Genomic DNA, 21,067 nt, shown 5'->3' on the forward strand with positions numbered 1-21,067 from the left:
TTTTGGTTAGATTCACTGACTTAATTTTCTAGTGAAAAAAGGATCTCTGTTAGGGCAAGCTCTAGGTTTCTTACTGGTCTGGTCTACCAGAAGTCAGGCAGACAACTGGTATTTGTGGCCATTCCTCTATGTCACGTGCTAGTACACTGAACCCCTGGCAGCATGTTGTAGGAGACAGTCTAGTAATTCCTAGACTATCTGGTTGCTTACAAATGGCAACTGGAGAGTCCCCAATATAATGAAGTCAATTGGAGAGGGAATGAAGCCAGCTTGGTAAAAATTTCATCTACAAGACCCCTCAAACCCAGTACTGAATCATGTAAAAGAGAAAAGAACAGTCCAAGCACTGTGTAATATTAAACCAATACAACAGACAAAAGATAATATGTGAGGAATTGGTCGAAAGGGTTACTAGTCAGTAAGTACTAATGATTTTACCCATTATGAAGTTGTTGCTTTTGAGCGTTCTCAAAATATGTTTTGTTTTTTTAAGATTTTATTTATTTGACAGAGAGAGAGGGAACACAAGCAGGGGGAGTGGGAGAGGGAGAAGCAGGCTTCCCGTGGAGCAGGGAGCCTGATGCAGGGCTCGATCTCAGGACCCTGAGATCATGACCTGAGCCGAAGGCAGACACTTAACGACTGAACCACCCAGGTGCCCCAAAATATGTATTTTTGAATAGATTTTAGAACTATGTGAATGTATTACCCATTCAAAAAAACATTTTTAATATTATTTACACAAATATTTTATTTTTTATTTTTTTAAAGATTTTATTTATTTATTTGACAGAGAGAGAGACAGTGAGAGAGGGAACACAAACAGGGGGAGTGGGAGAGGGAGAAGCAGGCTTCCCGCTGAGCACGGAGCCCGACGTGGGGCTCGATCCCAGGACCCTGGGATCATGACCTGAGCCGAAGGCAGACACCTAACAAATGAGCCACCCAGGCACCCCTACACAAATATTTTAAACCAAGAAAGTATAGTTTGTTCAGAGAATCAAATGGGCAAGGTAAAAATAATTTTGCTTGGCCTAATTAAATATATAATTTGAGAGGAAAAGATGACTGGTATTTCATTTAAAACAGCATTTAAAATTTAATCTTACCTATATTTCATAACTTCAACTATATCGTCCGCATCTTCTTTGGTTGCTTCCTCTCGTAATTCCAACCTTGCTCGGGCCTTTGAAAGAAAACAAGCATTTTTAGATAACAAAAGTAAGTATATTTACATAGTTTGAGCAGGATATAGTATGTTGAAGCTTATTTCATTTATTCATTTTACACAAAAAACTGATTTTGGGGGGGGAGACTAATATGAGAAGTCAGAATGAAATTATCTGAAAACTTGAGTATGAAAACACTCATTTAAAATATGGATGAAAACCTATTTGTATCTACTAACATATCTCTTTCTGAGTGTTCATTTCAGAAAATTTGATTATGAAATACACTTGGTTTTTCTTTGCCTTTTACTTTCAGGAAATCATGCCTAACCAATTTGTTAAAACAACATAGAAGGATAATCTGATTTTAAATGCAGAAAGCCCAAACTCCAGCTAATTTTAACTGCCAGAGTTCTCTTAGCATTCCAAACCCGTGAATAAATGTTACTGCTGTTAGAAAAATAGGTACTATTGTTATGGACCTGTCATGTATCAAATCAAATACTGACACATTCTATGTTTCCATATATTCAACTTAGAATCTTAGAATCCTTAATTAACCTAACCACTTGCCACACTCCAGGAGTCTTAAATGTCAATAAAAGGGGGGAAAAAAGTTGCATGGTATGTAACTGGTCCTGTGCCTAGAAAGAAGTGGCTATTCTTTGATTGGTTATGATACAGATATGACCAAACATTTTTAAAAATTTTATACATCCATTTATAATGTCTCTTAGTTGGAAGAAAAATCAAGTTAATTATGCAGGAAATTGAGAGAAATAGTATCACCTCTTGCCCCCATTTTTAAGTCAAAAAAGCATGAACTTAAAATAAACCTCTGTTAGACGAATCAGAGATTCCAGCTGTCTAGTGGTGATGGGTGAGCTATTTAACCGCTGGCTCTGTTTCCGAAGCTCAAGGTAAAAATCTTGAAGAACCTGAGCAGCTTCTGTGGATAGCCTCGGATAGACATACTGCCGAGCATAACCAATGTACTTTCTCAATAGCTGGTGGGGAATTAGATCTAGTGTTTCTCCAGGAACTACCTAAAGCATGATAAAAAGGCCCAAGATTATAAGGATAGCAAATAAAATCTTTCTGTTAAAATAACTTGAGATACATAAAAAATTCTAAAAGACTTTCCAAATAAGCCAAACACTGTAGTTCTAGCTCTGAGTATAGTTGGCTTAGATTGTTTCAAATGAAGTTTACTAGTGTTGTAATATAAAAGGTTTTGGCATGAAAGTGATGTACTACTGCTCTACAATAAGCAACATACTGAACTCTGACATTCAAACAGAACGGAAATGAATGATTAAGAAAAAGAAGCCTACCTTTAATCTTTCTGATAATGGTTTATCAGACACCACTTCAAGTACAGAAGTATTTGAATCCTGACTATTTATGCGAGCTACGGTGGCACTGCTAACGGTTCTCTGCTTTCCCGCTCTTATTGCAATCACATGTTCAGAGAGTAAGTGATCATGATCCTCATTTGGGGTGTCTAACAGGATAAAGACCAAATCAAATCGGGACAGCAGGGCGCTCCCCATTCTAAGAGGCATAAAAGAAAGAAGAAACAATGATTGGAATCAAAACAAATAGAAAACCATTTACTCACTTGTTTACTATTCAAGTTCCATGTAGAACTTTAAAAAAATAAAGTTTAAGTTAAAGAAACAAGCAATAACTTTTGGATTTGATACATGCACCAATTCTGGAGAGACACCCTTCAACACGTAAACAAGCCATATATGTACCTACCTTTGGTAGGTTGAGGATAAGGCCCCTTCTCACACAATGTTTTTGTTTTTTTTTTTTTTTGTCAGAAAGAGAGAGGAGAGAGAGCACAAACAGGGGAAGCTGCCGGCAGAGGGAGAAGCAGGCTCCCCGCTGAGCAAGGAGCCCAATGTGGGACTCAATCCCAGGACCCCAGGATCATGACCTGAGCCGAAGGCAGACGCTTAACCTACCTGATGGTGAGCTTCGCAATGAATGAATTTTAAAACACATGCTATGTGATTCACCAGAGGTTATCTAGTTGGGTGGTTTTAATTTTTTTGTTTTTTCTCACCAAAACAGAGTCTCTCAATGCATCTATGATCACTTAGAAAAAAAAGCCCACTTTTTCTTAAAAGTCATTATAATCGGGGTGCCTGGGTGGTTCAGTCAAGCATCCACCTTGATTTCAGCTCAGGTCATGATTTCAGGTTGTAAGATCAAGCCCCGTGTCAGGCTCCATGCTGGGCATGGAACTTGCTTAATATTCTCTCTCCCTTTTCCCTGCCCCCTCTCTCTCTCAAAAAAAAAAAAGAAAGTCATTATAATCATTATAATAAAAATGCTGTGTTCTACTTAGTCATCTTCCCTGATCCTACCAGATAGTCCTCTGAGACAAGAAAATTAAAATCCAGAGTGATTAAAGAATTTGGCCAAGGCCCCAAAGCAGGTTTGGGTACCTCTAAAAACCAGAATCCAAGTCCTTGTTCAATAGGATCTTTCTGATTTTCCCAATAAAGCACTTTTTCATTTTACTAAGAAAAACTAATAGATTGACTTTTTTGGTGGTGGTGGCATAGCATCTCCAAGTACAATTGTATATTTTGCTATGTATCATTTTTATAGTAAAGGTACACATTATCATCAAACATTAGGAAATTTGGTTTTTTTTCTCTAGAATTTAAGTTTCCAATTTTTCACATGAGGCATTCTTTTGTCTTTTTCTCACTTCTGCATCATTTCAATCTATTTCCCCCTTATATACCTTTTGTCCAACCTATACAGAACAAATTAGAAGAAAAAAAGCATACACAGATACAAATACAAACTGTGTTTTTGGAAGTGGGATCATACCCCATTTATAAGAATATAATGTGCTCTTTTAACAGCAAAGCACAGAGCTATCAGCACATACAGAGCTACTTCCATTTTTATAATTGCTACTTTCCACTGTACAGCTTGCCATAGTTTAACCACTTCCATATCAAAGGGCATTTTAAGTTGTTTCCAATTTTTGGTTGTGATAAATAATGCCATCATACCCAACCTGTAAATATATCTCCGTGCACTTGTGTGACTATTTCTGTGGGTATGATTCCTAAAAGTAGAACTGGCTAAAACGAATGTACATTTAAAATACTGGTAAACAGGGGCACCTAGGTGGCTCATTCAGTTAAGCATCCGACTCTTGATTTTGGCTCAGGTCATGATCTCAGGGTTGTGAAATCGAGCTGAGTCAGAGGGAAGAGGAGAGCCTGCTTGAGGCTCTCACCACACGCCCAGTGTGGAGCCTGCTTGAGATCTCTCTCTCTCCTCCTCCCTCTGCACCCCCCCCCACCACTTGCTCGTGCTTGCTCTCTCAAAAAAAATTGTGAAAAATATGCCAGTTGTCCTTCAGTATGCTAACTTGAATATGTGAGAACCCATTTCCCAACCCTTTGCCAATAATGATTATTAATATTTAAAATATTTGCCAATCTAATTGCTATCAATGATACTTCATTGTTTTAATTTGTAGTGCTCAAACATGTTTTTGTACATTTACTGGAACTTATCATTTCTGTGAACCATTATGTCCTCAGTTATCTTTTTTCTTATTGATTTATAAGGATTCAATATATTAAAGGTATAAATATCTAAAGAGACTTACTTTAAATTCTCAGAAACTGTTTTGGCTTTATTGTAGTGTCCTCCAACTGGATTTGCAGCAGCAATGATGGATGTTCTAGCAGGGAGGCTACAAACCATGCCAGCCTTAGCAAGACTAATACTTTGCTGTTCCATAGCTTCTAACAAGGCTTGATGTTGATTCCCCATCTTATCAAATTCATCTATTCCACAAATACCTACAATCATAGTAAAATAATACAGAAAAAGCTTTCTTTGGTCAAGTTCCAAACTTACAGGATGGAAACTGTTTCACCATAAAGAATTATTTGTAATTCGGGGTGCCTGGGTGGCTCAGTCGACTGTTAAGCGTCTGCCCTCGGCTCAGGTCATGATCCCAGGGTCTTGGGATCGAGTCCCGCATCGGGCTTCCTGCTCAGGGGAAGCCTGCTTCTCCGTCTCCCACGCCCCCTGCTTGTATTCCTGTTCTCGCTCTCTCTCTCTGTCAAATAAATAAATAAAATCTTTTTTTTTTTTTAATTTTTTATTTATTCATGAGAGAGAGAGAGAGAGAGAGGCAGAGGGAGAAGCAGGCTCGCCAGCTAAGCAGGGAGCCCGATGCGGGACTCGATCCCAGGACCCTGGGATCATGACCTGAGCCGAAGGCAGACGCTTAACCATCTGAGCCACCCAGGTGCCCCCAATAAAATCTTAAAAAAAAAAAAAAAATTATTTGTAATTGTTTTCAGCAGTTAAAATTATAAAATGTCATATGGTTGAGAATGTGTGCTTGTTTTACAGCAAATAAAACACTTAACTTTTATGTAGTATTTTCTCATTCAGCGTTTTCTATAGGCAAGGCACTGTGTTGTGAGGGCTATAAAAATGAAGATATGAGAGTGACCCTCAAAAAGCTCAAAGACTTACATTCAAACAGGTGAGATTAAGATATATACATATTCAAAAGATAGTGTATTTCAGCAACTACAAGAGATAGGCATAATTACCTAAGATCAGTTTTCTGGGTAAGGAGAGGACATTTGAGCAAAAACTTCAAGATGGAAAGGGAACAAGCCTTGCAGACCTGTCTGGGGTAAGGGAAGCACGAGTACAAAAGCCTACTGCAGGAATGTGACATGCCTGGAGTGCTGGCAGCATCCCAGGTATAGCAAGAAGGCCACTGTAGCCGGAGAATAAGAGGGGAATAGTAGATAATGAGGCAAAAGAGGTGATGAAAAGGCCAGAATGTGAATAGCCCTGGACCACTGTCAAGCCTTGAGCTTTCACTCTGAGTGAGATAGGGAGCCACTGGAGGGTTCTGAGGAGAATAACTTGATCTGAGTTTTAACGGGATTGCTCTGCCTTGTTAAGAACAACAGGAAGGGCAAGGGTGGTCACATGCATTCCAACTATGAGATCACACTACTAATCCATGTTAAGAGATGACAGCAGCACTGGAAAAGAGGCTGGATGCTGGATATATATGGAAGGTAGAGCCCACAATATTTGTTGATAGAATGGATATGGGGTATGAGCAAAAGTCAAGGATGACTGCACATTTTCTGATTTGAGCAAACAGAAGAATGGAATTATCACTGACTGAGATGGGAAAGACTAATAGGTTTGAAGGGAAACATCAGGATTTCAGCTTAGGACATACTAAGTTTGAAGAAGTTATGGAAATGCTGCAATAATAGGCAATAAGAAATATGTGCCTAGAGTTTAAAGAAGAGATATAAATTTGGAAATTTTCAGCAAATAGGTAGGCAAAGCCATGAGACTAGGTAAGATCATCAAGAAGGTAAGCATAGACTAAGGAAAAAAAGGTACATTAACGAAGCATCTGGAGGTGCCAACCAGTTAAGGTTGGGGAGATAAAGAACAAGACTGAGAAGGAAGAGTCAATAATAAAATAAGAAGAAAACCAGAAGAGTGTAATGTCCTAGAAACCAAGCAGGTAAAGTATCAAGGAAGGGGGGGGGGCAGGTGGGGATACTGAGAGGATCTGGATTCAGAAATATGGAGGTCACTGGGAAACAAAGGAATGAATGACCTTGACTGGAATCTGGGCACTGCTTGACACATGCATAGGAACATGTTTTTCAATAGGGTTAAAGCATCACCATGAGAAACTTAGGTAGCAAAGCTTAATTAGAGATCCCTTCTTGCTGAGCCCTCCAACTGGATTTCTTATAAACTATCAGTCAAATCCTGAAAAACATCCAATGAGATGGGTTAAAATACAGCAAAACTTCTAATTATAAAGTAATAGCTCTCAATTCTTATTTTAAGTCCTCAGAGTAAAAGGATAACATTCACCTTATTTTCAGTTCCAAGGCATCTAGATCTATTCTGGGCTAAGTAATAGTAATGCATCCAGCAAGTATTTACTGTGCACCTATGTACTGGGCAATGTAAATATGGCAGTTAACAGGATGACCAAATCCTCCCACTTAATGTGAAGTTTTAAAACAGGCTTTAAACAAATGATCACAAATGTGATGGTTGTTATGAAATGGGAAGTGCAAGGAGCAATCTATACCTATTTGACTTGATTGATTTTTATATATAATCGTGTCTGCTGCAAGAGTCTGAAAATGAATGACAGTACCAGTTTCAGTTCTACAGTATAAACTGTATTTCCAGTTATTTTTTCTGGCACTCATTCTCAACTCACTGGTTGATACAGTGCTGTCCAAATGCCTCTTGAACAGAATGTAAAGAAATTAACTGGAAAGGAAAAGGCTTAAAAAAATCCCCAAAGCTCCAGTAGACCTAGAATAATGCCTTTAAAACCCTTGGCTCAATTTAAAAATAGAAGCTGTAATATTAGGGAAATTAAATGTTGTAAACAGTGGAGAGTTTGGTCTCTTACCTTGATCGCCAAGTACAAGAGCACCGGCTTCCAAAGCAAAATCTCCAGAGGAACTATCTTTTGAAAGAGTTACAGTCAAACCAGAGGCAGTTGTGGTATTACCACAAACATACACACCACGTGGAGCAACGTTGCATACTGCCTAAGGAAACAAAAGGTTTAAAAGAATCAGCCAGGGGTGTTTGGGTGGTGCAGTTGAGTGTCGGACTCTTGGTTTCAGCTCAGATGGTGATCTCAGGGTCGTGAGATCAGACCCTGCGTCGGGCTGCGCGCTGGGCATGGAGTCTGGGTGGGCTTCTCTCTCCGTCTCCTTTTGGCCCTCACCCACCGTGTGCTCTCTCTCAAATAAATAAATCTTTTAAAAATTAAAAAAAAAAATCAGATAAAAGGGAAAAAATAGCTAATAGTGACTGCTCACAAATATCAGCTATATGCCAAGTATTCTTCTAATAGCTTTACTGTACAATCTTTACTACCACAGTTAATAGAAAGGTATTATTACACCCCCACTTTGTGACATAGAAAACCAAGGCCTGCAGAGAATAACTCACATTGCTGTGAAGGTGTGAAGTGAGGATTCAGTTAAACCCAGGCAGCCTGCCTCTGATGTCTATGGTCATGTGAACACTACACAGTTTCATTTTATGCTTCATTTTCAAGTTCAAACAGAAAAAACATGAAGGCCAATTTTAATTTCAAAGGCTTCAATACTTCTTTATACAGCAGGTAATAAAACGGCTCAATAATGCTCACCTTGTGAATAAACAAGCTACAGCAGGTCAGAAAAGTGGTTAAATAGCACAAGAATTAAAAGCATGGCAGACCTGTTTAAATCTTGCTTTACCGTGTACTGGCTCCGCTGCTCTCAGATCTCTCTGAGCCTCAGCTTCCTTATGTTTTATCACTTATATCCCTGAGGAGTAAGAGAGATCATGCCTGTAAGGCACTTAATCTGGTACCTGGCACACATACCCAATGCAAGGCCACTGTGTATGCTGTGCACCGCACAACCACAGGAGACAGTCCTCACGCTGCTATGTCGATAATGCACGCTGGACATGTGCAGTGCCCAAGTGACCCTATGGTGTTGGCGTCTATAAACAGTAGCCATCATTATTTTTGTTATGGTAATTCCTTATTCATCTAGGAGGAGGCGGATGGCTTACTAAAATGGTCAGAGGAAAATAGGATTAAAAATGTAAAGTAGGGGTGCCTGGGTGGCTCAGGTCATGATCCCAGGGTCTTGGGATCGAGCCCCGAGTCGGGCTCCCTGCTTGGCAGGAAGTCTGTTTCTCCCTCTCCCACTCCCCCTGCTTGTGTTTCCTCTCTCGCTGTCTCTCTGTCAAAAAATAAATAAAATCTTTAAAAAGAAAATGTAGGGTCACCTGGGTGGCTCAGTTGGTTAGGCGACTGCCTTCAGCTCAGGTCATGATCCTGGAGTCCTGGGATCGAGTCCCACATCAGGCTCCCTGCTCAGCGGGGAGTCTGCTTCTCCCTCTGACCCTCCTCCCTCTCATGCTCTCTGTCTCTCATTCTCTCAAACAAATAAAATCTTTAAAAAAAAATGTAAAGTAAACAATTCATAACCATTAGTGTTAACCTAATTTTTAAAAACTTTGGTTTAGCAGGGCTGGAAGACTTACATAAAATATACTCCACTGTTTACAACATTTAATTTCTAATATTACAGTTTCTATTTTTAAATTAGGTTAAATGGCATTATTCCAAGTCTAAAAAACATGAAAAATTGCCAGTGTCATTTCTTGGTATTAAATTTTTTTCAGTACCATTAAATGTATTTTGAAACCATTATCTGCCAAGACCTATTTCTTAAATTAAAAAGGAGTAAGAGAGGGGTATCTGGGTGGCTCAGTCGGCTGGGCGTCTGACTCTTGATTTTGGCTCGGGTCATGATCTCGGGGGTCATGGGATCAAGCCCCATGTCAGGCACTGCACTTGGAGGGGAGTCTGCTTGGGATTCTCTTTCTCCCTCTCCCTCTGCCCCTCCCCCCCTGTGCTAGCAGGTACACGGGTGCACTCTCCTCTCTTAAGTCTTTTTTTTTAAACTTTTCTTTTTTAAATCTCATTTATTTATTTGAGACAGTGAGCAAGAGAGAGCATGAGCAGAGGTAGGGGCAGAGGTAGAAGGAGAAGCAGACTCCCCGCTGAGCAGGGACCCGATGTGGGGCTTGATCCCCGGACCCTGAGATCATGACCTGAGCCGAAGGCAGACACTTAACTGACTGAGCCACCCAGGCACTCCTAAATAAATAAATCTTTAAAAAAAAAAAAAAAAAAAGAGTAAGAGAAAAATGGAAGTTTATGTACCATAAGCAAAATGTATAAATTATAAGATTTGTATAGATAATCAGACACTGTGGAGGTTAAACCAGGCTTCTACCTATAAATACATTAATTCAAAAGTCACACACATATACACCGATATATAAGGCAGAAAAGAAAGTGGTAACAATTCAGGTCCCCACATGTACCGTCTACATGCGCAGTCCAGCTAAGTATCCTGCTTTCATTTTTATAATCAATTGTTTCTGCTACAACTGGGTGCTCTATGGCTCAGTTGTCAGGCTTGTAGTAAGGGCTCAGAACAGAATTTTTTTTTTTTTTAAAGTGGACCCCATTGGTTCAAAGGAACACGGAAACATAGATGAAATGTCAGATTAGGAATTAAAATGATGACTGATTTAACAGTCAAGCACAGGGGATAAATAATGACTCTGACATGAAGGACAGTGGGTTTATAATGCAACGATGAGGTCAAAGCGGTTCTCAATCCTGGCTGCACAGCACAATCCCCTGTGGAAGGTTGTACACACACACACACTAGAACCCTAATCCAGAGGCTCTTAATTCAGTTGGACTAGGGCAGGCCCCAGGATTTTCAGAGTTCCAAAGATGATGCTGATATGCAGCCAGAGTTCCAACCCCTGAACAAAGACTCAGTAGCCACAGGACTACAACTTACCAAGAGAACCCTGGTCTGGTCACATTTTTCCACACTGGGGGTGGTGGGAAGGAATGGGACACATGGGCATTCTCAGAAAGGACATTATGACTGGCTTACCAGGTGTCACTCCCAGGCAACCACAAGTATTCCAACAAGCAGAACCTTCTAGAGCCATCATAAGCCCTGGTGGGGAGAACCACTAGGCTCTGACTGGCAGAGGCAGAATCTTCTTGGGCACCAACAAGAAGTTAGCCACAGAAGTTGCCTTGCTTTAGAGAGAAGCAGTGGAGATGCACACAGACTGATCTCTTACCTTCATCAGACTATTCCTAAAGCTCAATACACTGTTTATATAGTTGTGTGAAGAGAGAATGCATGACTCTGCTTCCCTGCTCTTTACTTTCTCAAAATATTCTGGTCATAGGTGAAGTCACAACAAAAAAGACTAGCAAAGCTGATACAAAAAAAAAAGGGCTAGAGAAATGGCTGACATTTCACAATAGTTGACATCTCAACAGACCACCATGTCTGCACAGCCTGTGTAATCTATTTGAAAGGATGGCCAGACAGAAGTGATGTATTACTCACACAAACCCCAATTCACTTCTACCACCAGACCAACTATATCCTCTGGCACACAAATACTACATGCTTTGAGAAAATTCACTTGTGAATCAGTCATACATTTCATCAGGAATACATCAAATACTAGACGATTGATTTCCTACCTGTAGCATCTGACTCTTTCCCAAGCCTGGATCTCCAACAACAAGGACATGTGGATCTCCTCGAATCGGAATTCTGTTTTTGTCATCTGCATATTTTTGGCTTCCTCCAAAGAGTGCTAATGCCAAGCCTGCTTTAACAAGCTCAAGTGTGAAAGAAGAGGGAGGGGGAGAAAAACCTCAAAACTAAGAAAGACACAAAGATGACTAGCAAAAAAGGGATGCTTCTCCTTCTATATTTACATTTACTTGAGAATTTTTTTAAAAGCATGATTGAACTTTACTTTTTTCCCCCTAAGGAAATTAACTTAAAATATAAACTTCTATAACGTAAATGATTAAAAAGCAAAAACTAGGAAGCACAGAAAATCAAAGAAGTATCTTTAAAGTCAGTGAGTAAAGACCTATACCTTGCAAGGCATGAATCTACTCCACAAAACTGGGGAATACTTGCTAGTTTCCACTTTAACACTTAGTGCCCAAAGTCACTTTAAAGGTACCTCATTCCCATTAGCTCAAATTAGTAAGCATCTTGTTCATACAAGGAGCTGTAGTTTGCCTTTCACATCATTCATTTATGGAGAACAATGACATATTAAAATACAAATAAATGGCTAAGAAAAATTAGCTATTTTTTGCCAACTTTATATATTTTTGGGTAAAGATGAAGTAAAGTACTTACTTCATGACCAAAAATGACAGGGCAAAGTGAGCTGAAAAACAGAATACAACTTATAAATTCTTATTTATGCTTCATCAATCTATTAGAAGATCTACTTTACAACTTGCTTAACTTGCTTTAGCATCAAGAAAAAGGCAAACATAAAATTTACATCCCTCAAACAACTCAAAACATTTTATTCAAACAGTAAGTTTCTCAAAATTCTTGGTCAATTCATAAAGGGAAGAATGCTTTAAAAATTGTGTCTGTGTAAGGGAGACAAAACTTGTAAAGCATTTTATTTATTTTTTTGAAAGAGAGAGTGAGTGAGCTGGGGCTGGGAGGGGCAGAGAAGAGGGAGAGAGAATCTCAAGCAGTCTCCACACCCAACGTGGGCTCGATCTCAGGACCCTGAGATTATGATCTGAGCCAAAATCAAGAGTTGGACGCTTAACTGACTGAGCTACCCAGGTGCCCCTTTGCAAAGCATTTTAAGTAACTAAATATACTGCTGATATATCACCAGCTGGTGATCTCATAATCATGGTCTTCTACTTTAGGCACCATACACTGACTACCACCCCTTCTCACTCCCCCATTCCCTTACCAGTATTTCTGGGGATCACCTCCCAAATAAATGCTTACCCAAATCGTTGCTTCTGAAGAAACCTAAACTAAAACATAACCTTCCACTGTCTTCTCCATTCGCCTTTCATGGTCCTCCACTTGTTATTCTAGCAAAGGTGAACAAACTTTTTCTTAAAAGGCCAGAACATAAATCTTTTCAGTTTTACTGTCTGGGTCACAACTACTCAACTTGTGTGAAAGCAATTATGTAATGAATGGATGGCACTGTGTCCAAATAAAATTTTGTTTACAAAACCAGGCAGCCTAATTTGCCAACCCCTGCAAGATTAACAAATGGACAACCATGAAAAATTCTAGTTTTAATGTTGAAATCACAAATACAGAACTAAAGGGTAAAAGCAACCTGTGAGAAGAAAACCTTTCTAGTATGGCAGAAGGACCACTGCAAAGGTTCGTTCTTATTCAAAATGGGTAAGAGGAACCAATCAAAGAGGTGTTTTGATCTTCAACCAGGTGGCTCCTCCCCACCTGCTCACAGCCCACTCACCACACTGTCCCTGATCCACAGATTACACCCTCACTCTAGCTCAGAGTACACCTTCTCCCAGGGTAGGTCTGGATGGCTATCTATTCAGAAGTCTCTGAGGGTTTAAGGACAAAGACCCCCTGAGGAACTCTATACTTTTCTCAGCTGACTATAACATATTAAAGGCAGAATGAGTCAAATTCTCTTAGTGCCCTAAGCCTAACTAAGGAAAACACAACATGGTTAACTGTTCTTTTTTTTCTAAGATTTTATTTCTTTGTCAGAGACAGAGTACAAGCAGGGGGAGCAGCAGGCAGAGGGAGAAGCAGGCTCCCCGCTGAGCAGGAAGCCCGATGCAGGACCTGATCCCAGGACCCCCGGATCATGACCTGAGCCAAAGGCAGACGCTTAACCGACTGAGCCACCCAGGCGTCCCCAGGGTTAAGTGTTCTAATACAACACATTTCAAAACCTCAGTCTTTACTACTGTTAGGTACATCTATTTTTCAGTCTCTCTTGTTTTCCTCTATTTCTTCAAAATTACCCAAAAAATTGTTTAAAAGTTTTTAAAATAACAGCATGCTAATTATGTTAAATACATTATAAAATTTCATGTAATCCTTGGAACATTCTTCTGAGGCAGGAATTATTTCTATTTTAAGATGAGAAAAATGAAGGAGGTAGTAAGTAACATGCTTCCAACCACACTGGAAGTGCTTGAAGTGGGATTCTAACTTAGATTTATTGAAAATTAAAAACAAAAATTTTAAAAAAACAGCTCTTAACCACTAAAGCAAAAACTGCCTCTACTTTGCTTCTTCTCTACTGCATGACAATAATGTGGAAATAAAAGAGTATTACGAAATACTGACTTCCATGTGAATCTCTTGCTCTCTTTTTAAATATTTTATTTATTTATTTGACAGAGAGAAAGAGAGAGAGCACAAGCAGGGGGAGTGGCAGGCAGAGGGAGAAGCAGGCTCCCCACTGAGCAAGGAGCCGGACGTGGGACTCATCCCCGGACTCTGGGATCATGACCTGAGCTGAAGGCAGACGCTTAACCGACTGAGCCACCCAGGCATCCCTCTCTTTCTTGCTCTTTAAAAGTAAACAACCCCCTACATACAACCAATTGAAATGACTGGAATTCACAGTCCCGTCACTACTTCTGCTGAGTAACCAACTTCAATTGTGAGACAGTAAATTTTCTTTATGGATTAAACTAGAGATCAACAAACTTTTCCATAGAGGTACAGACAGTAAATATCTGTGAGCCATTCCCTGTTGCAACCACTCAGTTCTACCACTGCAGCTGGAAAGGAACAAGCACTATATAAATGAATGATTATGGCTGTGTTCCAGTAAGTTTATTTACAGGAAGTGAAATTTGAATTTTATGTAATTCTGTGTGTCATTTAATAGTCTTTTTTTTCAGCCATTAAAAAATACAAAAACCATTCTTAGCTTATGGGCCATATAAAAATGGGCAGTTAGTTGGATTTGACCTGTGAACTGTAATTTGCAACCATATTGACTAGTTTTTGTTACTTGTAGCCAAGAGCACTGCATATACATAGTAAAACTTCAGATAATCTCATACATACTTGACAATGAGTTTAAACAGGTTTTCTTCAGCTTGAATCTCTTGGATGGCATAAAGGTCTTTAAGTGAGAACTCCATCAATGCTCCATGCTTACACCCATCCTCAGAAGTCTTTGTTTTCTGTCCTTTGCTATTACTAACAGAATTTGCTTCAATGTACAAAAGGAACATGCATTTGTCATTCTTATTGCGAGAACCTGTAAATTTCAAAATATGAAATACAATAATTGGTATTTTCATTTTCTCTACAAGGATTTGAATGGAATGAAAAAGAAAGGCACAATAAGCTACAAATAAACCTTTATTTTAAAGGAAAAGTTTCACCCATGTAAGAAACAAGGAATTCCCTTATTAGTGGAGTTTCAAAAGAACCTTGAAAAAAGATGAATGCTGACAAATTATTGAGAAACAATCAAAATGAGAAAAGAGTTATATAATACCTTCTTCAGCATTTGAGACTTTGACAACTCCAGTAATAGTCACTGTGTCTCCTGGGACACAGCTATCCACAAGATCGTGAACAAGTTCACACTCTATCGTTCGTGGAATCCGACCTGCTTCTCGCTGATCGTCAGACATTAGCTCCTGGATTCTAAAAAGTTAAACAATTTTCAATCAGTATATATACTGACTTTAATTTCTTCAACATGTCAACTATTCAGGATCCACAAGGTACTGAGCTAGACAAAGGACAGATTAGTGTTAAAAAAAAAAAAAAAGTTCAATGGTGTATTTAATATTACTTCAGCAGTTTGCCATTAAGAATGGCAGGATGAGGGGTGCCTGGGTGGCTCAGTCGTTAAGCGTCTGCCTTCGGCTCGGGTCATGATCCCAGGGTCCTGGGATTGAGCCCCACATCGGGCTCCCTGCTCAGCAGGAAGCCTGCTTCTCCCCCTCCCACTCCGCCTGCATTTGTTCCTTCTCTCACTGTGTCTCTCTCTGTCAAATAAATAAATAAAATCTTTAAAAAAAAAAAAAAGAAAAGAATGGCAGGATGAGCATATACACTTGCCTGCCCCTCTCCAAAATGTCCACCAAAATGGTAGTCACCAAGTATAGTAAAGAGAAGTTTTAGGGTGTGCAGAGGTGTTATTGATAAACAAGAGCTCTTGGAATTTTAGAAAACAGCAAGTGGGAAAGTACAGATGAATAAAACAAAATAAAGTCCAAAATACACACAGGGAAAAGTTGCAAGGAACTAAGGGAAGTGAGAAAGTATTGATGAATAAAACAAAATAAAGTCCAAAATACACACAGGAAAAAGTTACAAGGATCTAAGAGAAGTGGGAGCCTTCTAGGTTGGAGTTGGCAGGAATGAAAAGTAGGGAATTCCTTGTTTCTTTTTTTTTTTTTTTTTAAAGATTTTATTTATTTATTTGACAGAGAGAGAGAGAGCACAAGTAGGCAGAGAGGCAGGCAGAGGGAGAGGGAGAAGCAGACTCTCCACTGAGCAGGGAGCCCGACGTGGGGCTCGATCCCAGGACCCTGGGATCATGACCTGAGCCGAAGGCAGCCGCTTAACCGACTGAGCCACCCAGGCGCCCCGGGAATTCCTTCTTTCTTACATAGGTGAAACTTTTCCTCCTTTCAGTAGATGGCTAAAAGGAAACAGGATAATCAACTGAAAGACAAGTCACAAAATAGCTGTTTAGAATTCTTTAGTAGGTGGGTGGATAGGCGGGTAGGCGAAAAATGAGAGCATTCCAGCAAACCAGGCTTTACTGTTTAACAAAAACCAGAGCACTGTTCTAGAGAAATGGATCCATCCACTGTGAGGGGAGCTACAGCATCTAATGAGGGTATCGGAGCTCCAAAATAAAGCCTCATTCTGGCATCCGAGGAGCCCAACTCCAATTCAAAACATATTCATATAGCAAAATTTGATAGTCAAAACCCCTACCTTCTTACCAGGGGGCAGGCCTTATGAGGAAAAAATTCCTACTTACAATATAGCAAAGGAAACCTATCCTACCTAGACCAAATAATTTCTCATTGCTCATCAGATATTTCAGGATGAAATAGCAATAATTCAGGAAAGAGAAGAGCATTAGAAACAAACAAAAAGCTAAGAGTTTTTGAGAAAATCTTACCATCATAAAACAAGAATAAGCGGCTATAAAAAGGGAACTATGGGAAAACAAATGTGAGATAAGGAAAATTAAAAATACGTATATAAAAATCGAAATCTTGCCATTTGCAACGATGTGGATGAACTAGAGGGTATTATGCTAAGAGAAATAAGCCAATCAGAGAAAGACATGTATCAAATGATCTCACTGATATGAGGAATTCTTAATCTCAGGAAACAAACTGAGGGTTGCCGGAGTGGTGGGGTGGGTGGGATGGGGTGGCTGGGTGATGGACATTGGGGAGGGTATGTGCTATGGTGAGCGATGTGAATTGTGTAAGACTGATGAATCACAGACCTGTACCTCTGAAACAAATAATACATTATACGTTAAAAAAAAAAGAAGATAGTAGGAAGGGAAAAATGAAGGGGGGGAAATCGGAGGGGGAGATGAACCATGACAGACTATGGACTCTGAGAAACAAACTGAGGATTCTAGAGGGGAGGGGGTGGGGAGATGGGTTAGCCTGGTGATGGGTATAAAAGAGGGCACGTATTGAATGGAGCACTGGGTGTTATACGCAAACAATGAATCATGGAACACTACATCAAAAAATAATGATGTAATGTATGGTGATTAACATAACATAATAAAATAAAATTTTTAAAAAATCAAATATTTATAGGAAGAAAACAAAAAAAAAGCCAAAGAAATCTAGAAAATGGCACAGAGAAAGCAAAGGGTGAAAAAAGGTTAAAAGACAGATGAACAGTCCAATGGATGTATCTGATAGGAAGCTGAAGACAGAAAACAAGATATTCTAGAGTCCAAGACAACCCCAGAAAAGGACTGATCACTGTCAAGCAGGATGAAGACACATTTAGATGTACTCCTACTACTTAAGAACACCATAGACAAAAAGATTTCAAAAAGTGGGAAAAGCGCTAAACAACAAAGTTACAGTCCAAATATGAAGCCATTAAAATAGGGGACAATGCAAGGGAGTAGAAGAAAAGACAATTCATTTTGATTTTGACACATGGGTCATTTCTTTGAAAACAACAGAAAACAAAACAACACAGTGACATAAATTACATTTCCTTTTCTTGGCATTTGACCATCTTCCTTGTTTCTTTGTTAAACAAAGATGATCATAAAAATATAAATGCCCTTGTTTTTGTTAGATATGACCTATAGATTAAACAAGGAAGACAATTATGACTGGAAGAGAGAAGTAAACCTTGACAATGTAAAATTAACATCATAGCTGAAAGAAGTCTAGCCGTAGAAGGGGGAGAAGTAAAAGGAAGTGCATCGTTTCTAATGTCCTTGGTTCACAGAGAGTGGGTGAGTAAAGAGAGGGAAGACATGAAAGGATGTTATCTAAAGTTATATATAAGATAAGAAGTTGTGGGAACTGTGGCCTACTACACTGATTTTTAAAAACATTTACACACATTACCTTAAAACTTTTTTTTTTTTTTTGCCACACTGATATTCCAGTTTAATTATATAGCAATTATACAGCATGAGGTCAGATGCTTAGGGCCTCTCATCCGTCTTCTTTTTACCAACTGAATTAATATCTCCCCCTGCAAGTGCCGCTTGGCTCCCCAGTGCCTGGGGGTGGCCACCTGGAGCCCATCTGATGAAGCCAGTGGCACATGTATTTTCTCATTCCACAGAGGCATCCAGATGGCTTCCACAGTGACTTTATAAAATCTTCTGGGTCAATAGGATTTTTGTTGGCATAGGATGGGAACCAAGGCTTTAAACCAACCATGGCTTTGAAAATCCCACAGTTATCGGGCTGGCATTTGTGATCTGTTCCTGGCTTTTTTTTGTAATTTTAATTCCAGGATGATAACATACACTGTTATATTAGTTTCAGGTGTACAATATAGTGATGCAACAATTCTATACATGACTCAGTGCTCATCAGGATGAGCCCCTATTTCACCCATCCCCCCATTCACCTCCCCTCTGGTAACCATCTGTTTGTTCCCTATAGTTAAGATAGTTAAGAATCTGTTTTTTGGTCTGTCTCTTTTTCTCTTTGATCATTTGTTTTGTTTCTTAAATCCACATACGTGTGAAATCGTATGGTATTTGTCTTTCTCTGGCTTATTTCACTTAGCATTATACACTCTAGATAATTTTTTTTTTAAAGATTTTATTTATTTATTTGAGAGAGAGAGAGTGAGAAAGAGCATGAGAGGGGAGAGGGTCAGAGGGAGAAGTAGGCTCCCTGATGAGCCGGGAGCCCGACGTGGGACTGGATCCCAGTACTCCAGGATCATGACCCGAGCTGAAGGCAGTCGCTTAACCAACTGAGCCACCCAGGTGCCCCTATACTCTCTAGATCCTCTATGTTGTTGCAAATGGCAAAATCTCATTCATTTTTATGGCTGAGTAACATTCTGTTATATTTACATATAAATATATACAGACACCACATCTTCTTTATCCATTCATCTATCAATGGACCCAGGCTGCCATCAATTATTTTTTAATTTTTTTTTAAACATTTTTTTAAAGATTATTTATTTGAGAGAGAGAATGAGATAGAGAGAGCATGAGAGGGGGGAGGGTCAGAGGGAGAAGCAGACCCCCCGCCGAGCAGGGAGCCCGATGCGGGACTCGATCCTGGGACTCCAGGATCATGACCTGAGCCGAAGGCAGTCGCCTAACCAACTGAGCCACCCAGGAGCCCCTGCCACCAATTATTTTAAATTCTCAAACTTATTTCACAATGGGAGTTGAATTGTGGCTCCCAAAAGATATATCTGGAAAGTTTCTGTTGAACAATGTTAGCTGATAGCCTTATGGGGTTTCCTTTGTATGTAAATGTTTTCTTTTCTCTCACTGCTTTTAAAATGCCCTCTTTATCACAATTTTTTTTTTTTTTAACCATTCTAATTACTGTGTATCTTGGTGGACCTCCTTGGGTTGATTTTGTCAGGTACCTTCTGTGCTTCCTATGTCTGTTTCCTTCCCCAGATTTGGTAAGTTTTTGGTTACTATTTCAAGTAAATTTTCTGCCCCCTTTCTCTCTCTTCTTCTGGGATCTCTATAAATGTTATTATGCTTGATGGTGTTACTGAGTTCCCAAAGTCTATTTTCATTTTTTATTATTTTTTCTCTCTCCTGTTCAGCTTTTCATAATCTACCCTCCAGGTCTCTGACCTGTTCTTCTAGTCTACTATTTATTCCCTCTAGTGTATTTTTAATTTCAGTTATTGAGTTCTTCATCTCTGCTTGGCTCTTTTTTATGTTTTCTCTTTGTTGAGAGTCTCACTGAGGTCGTCCACCCTTTCCTCAAGTCCAACAAGTATCTTTATGACCATTACTTTAAACCCTATCAGGCATACTATTTATCTCCGTTTCATTTAGGTCTCTTGCTGTGATTTTGTCCTGTTTTTTCACTTGGGACATATTCCTCTGTCTCCTCATTTTGACTAACTCTCTGTGTCTGTTTCTGTGTTAGGAAAGTCAGCTATGTCTCCTGCTCTTGAAAGTAGTGGCCTTATGAAGAAGAGGTCCTATAATGCCCTGCAGTGCAACGTCTCCTGTTCTTAAGAACTTGGTGCTTCAGGGTTGTCTCCTATGTGTGTTGCGTGTGCCCTACTACTATGGCTGAGACATGTTTGTCTTCAGTCCAGTAGTCTACAATGGTTCTCTTTGCCTGTTGTGGTCAGGGTTTGGTCCCTGTGTTGTTAGTGGGCCAGTCTGGGCCACCCTGGGCTTGAGATGGGTTGGGCCAGGTGTTTGCCAGAGCTGCAGGAGCACCAAACTGCAGGGCACTCTCCCTGTATTATCCCTTGAGAAGCTTCTATTTGTGGGCAGGGCCTACAGTCAGACCAGATGTCCGTCCCCAGCTTACTGCTGGGGCCAGAGCTGGATTGGTATAAGTGGTTATCTTCCCCTCTCCCCAGAGTAGGAGTCACTTTGGAGTGCTGCTGGCCCATCAGGGCTGCTTGCTCACTTCCACGCTGTGATGTCACTTTGGATGGACTCCTGCAGGAGAACACAGGGATGATGTGCACAGTGCCAGGAGGTCCACACCAGCCGCTGCACAAGGGGAGCTGCAGCCACTGGGAAAACTCCTGCCCTACTTGGAGAGGCTGAGTCCATAGAAAAGTACATGGGTGGAGTGTGCCATCAGCAAGCTAGGTGGAAGGGGGAGAGTGTTGCACTGTCCTGGTTCCCACAGGTGTCCCTGGATCTAGGCTGGGGGCCAGGGAAGGGGAGATAGCACCCACCAGCTCTTTTGTTCTTGA

The 21,067-nt window shown here is 40.0% G+C and overlaps 1 protein-coding gene and 1 long non-coding RNA gene across 5 annotated transcripts in view; one reads left to right on the plus strand and one right to left on the minus strand.

The window, feature by feature from the left end:
- The window catches only part of LOC118538032 (uncharacterized), a 26,022-nt gene extending 20,424 nt beyond the window's left edge, over positions 1–5,598 (plus strand). For both annotated transcript variants that reach the window (XR_013441957.1, XR_013441958.1), the window contains 2 exons: positions 2,999–3,148; positions 4,855–5,598. This is a non-coding gene — a long non-coding RNA (uncharacterized LOC118538032). The remainder of the gene's footprint in view (positions 1–2,998; positions 3,149–4,854) is intronic.
- Positions 1–21,067, minus strand: part of MCM8 (minichromosome maintenance 8 homologous recombination repair factor) — a 42,348-nt gene that overhangs the window by 5,088 nt on the left and 16,193 nt on the right. For all 3 annotated transcript variants that reach the window (XM_036095824.2, XM_078056955.1, XM_078056956.1), the window contains 9 exons: positions 15,159–15,310; positions 14,720–14,915; positions 12,023–12,053; positions 11,344–11,484; positions 7,651–7,792; positions 4,819–5,014; positions 2,504–2,723; positions 2,006–2,215; positions 1,110–1,186 (listed from right to left, as the gene is read on the minus strand). In XM_036095824.2, coding sequence (XP_035951717.2) covers positions 1,110–1,186; positions 2,006–2,215; positions 2,504–2,723; positions 4,819–5,014; positions 7,651–7,792; positions 11,344–11,484; positions 12,023–12,053; positions 14,720–14,915; positions 15,159–15,310 — 1,365 coding nt within the window. The remainder of the gene's footprint in view (positions 1–1,109; positions 1,187–2,005; positions 2,216–2,503; positions 2,724–4,818; positions 5,015–7,650; positions 7,793–11,343; positions 11,485–12,022; positions 12,054–14,719; positions 14,916–15,158; positions 15,311–21,067) is intronic.

Source organism: Halichoerus grypus, chromosome 10 (assembly GCF_964656455.1).
Source record: "Halichoerus grypus chromosome 10, mHalGry1.hap1.1, whole genome shotgun sequence".
Classification (NCBI taxonomy): Eukaryota; Metazoa; Chordata; class Mammalia; order Carnivora; family Phocidae; genus Halichoerus; species Halichoerus grypus.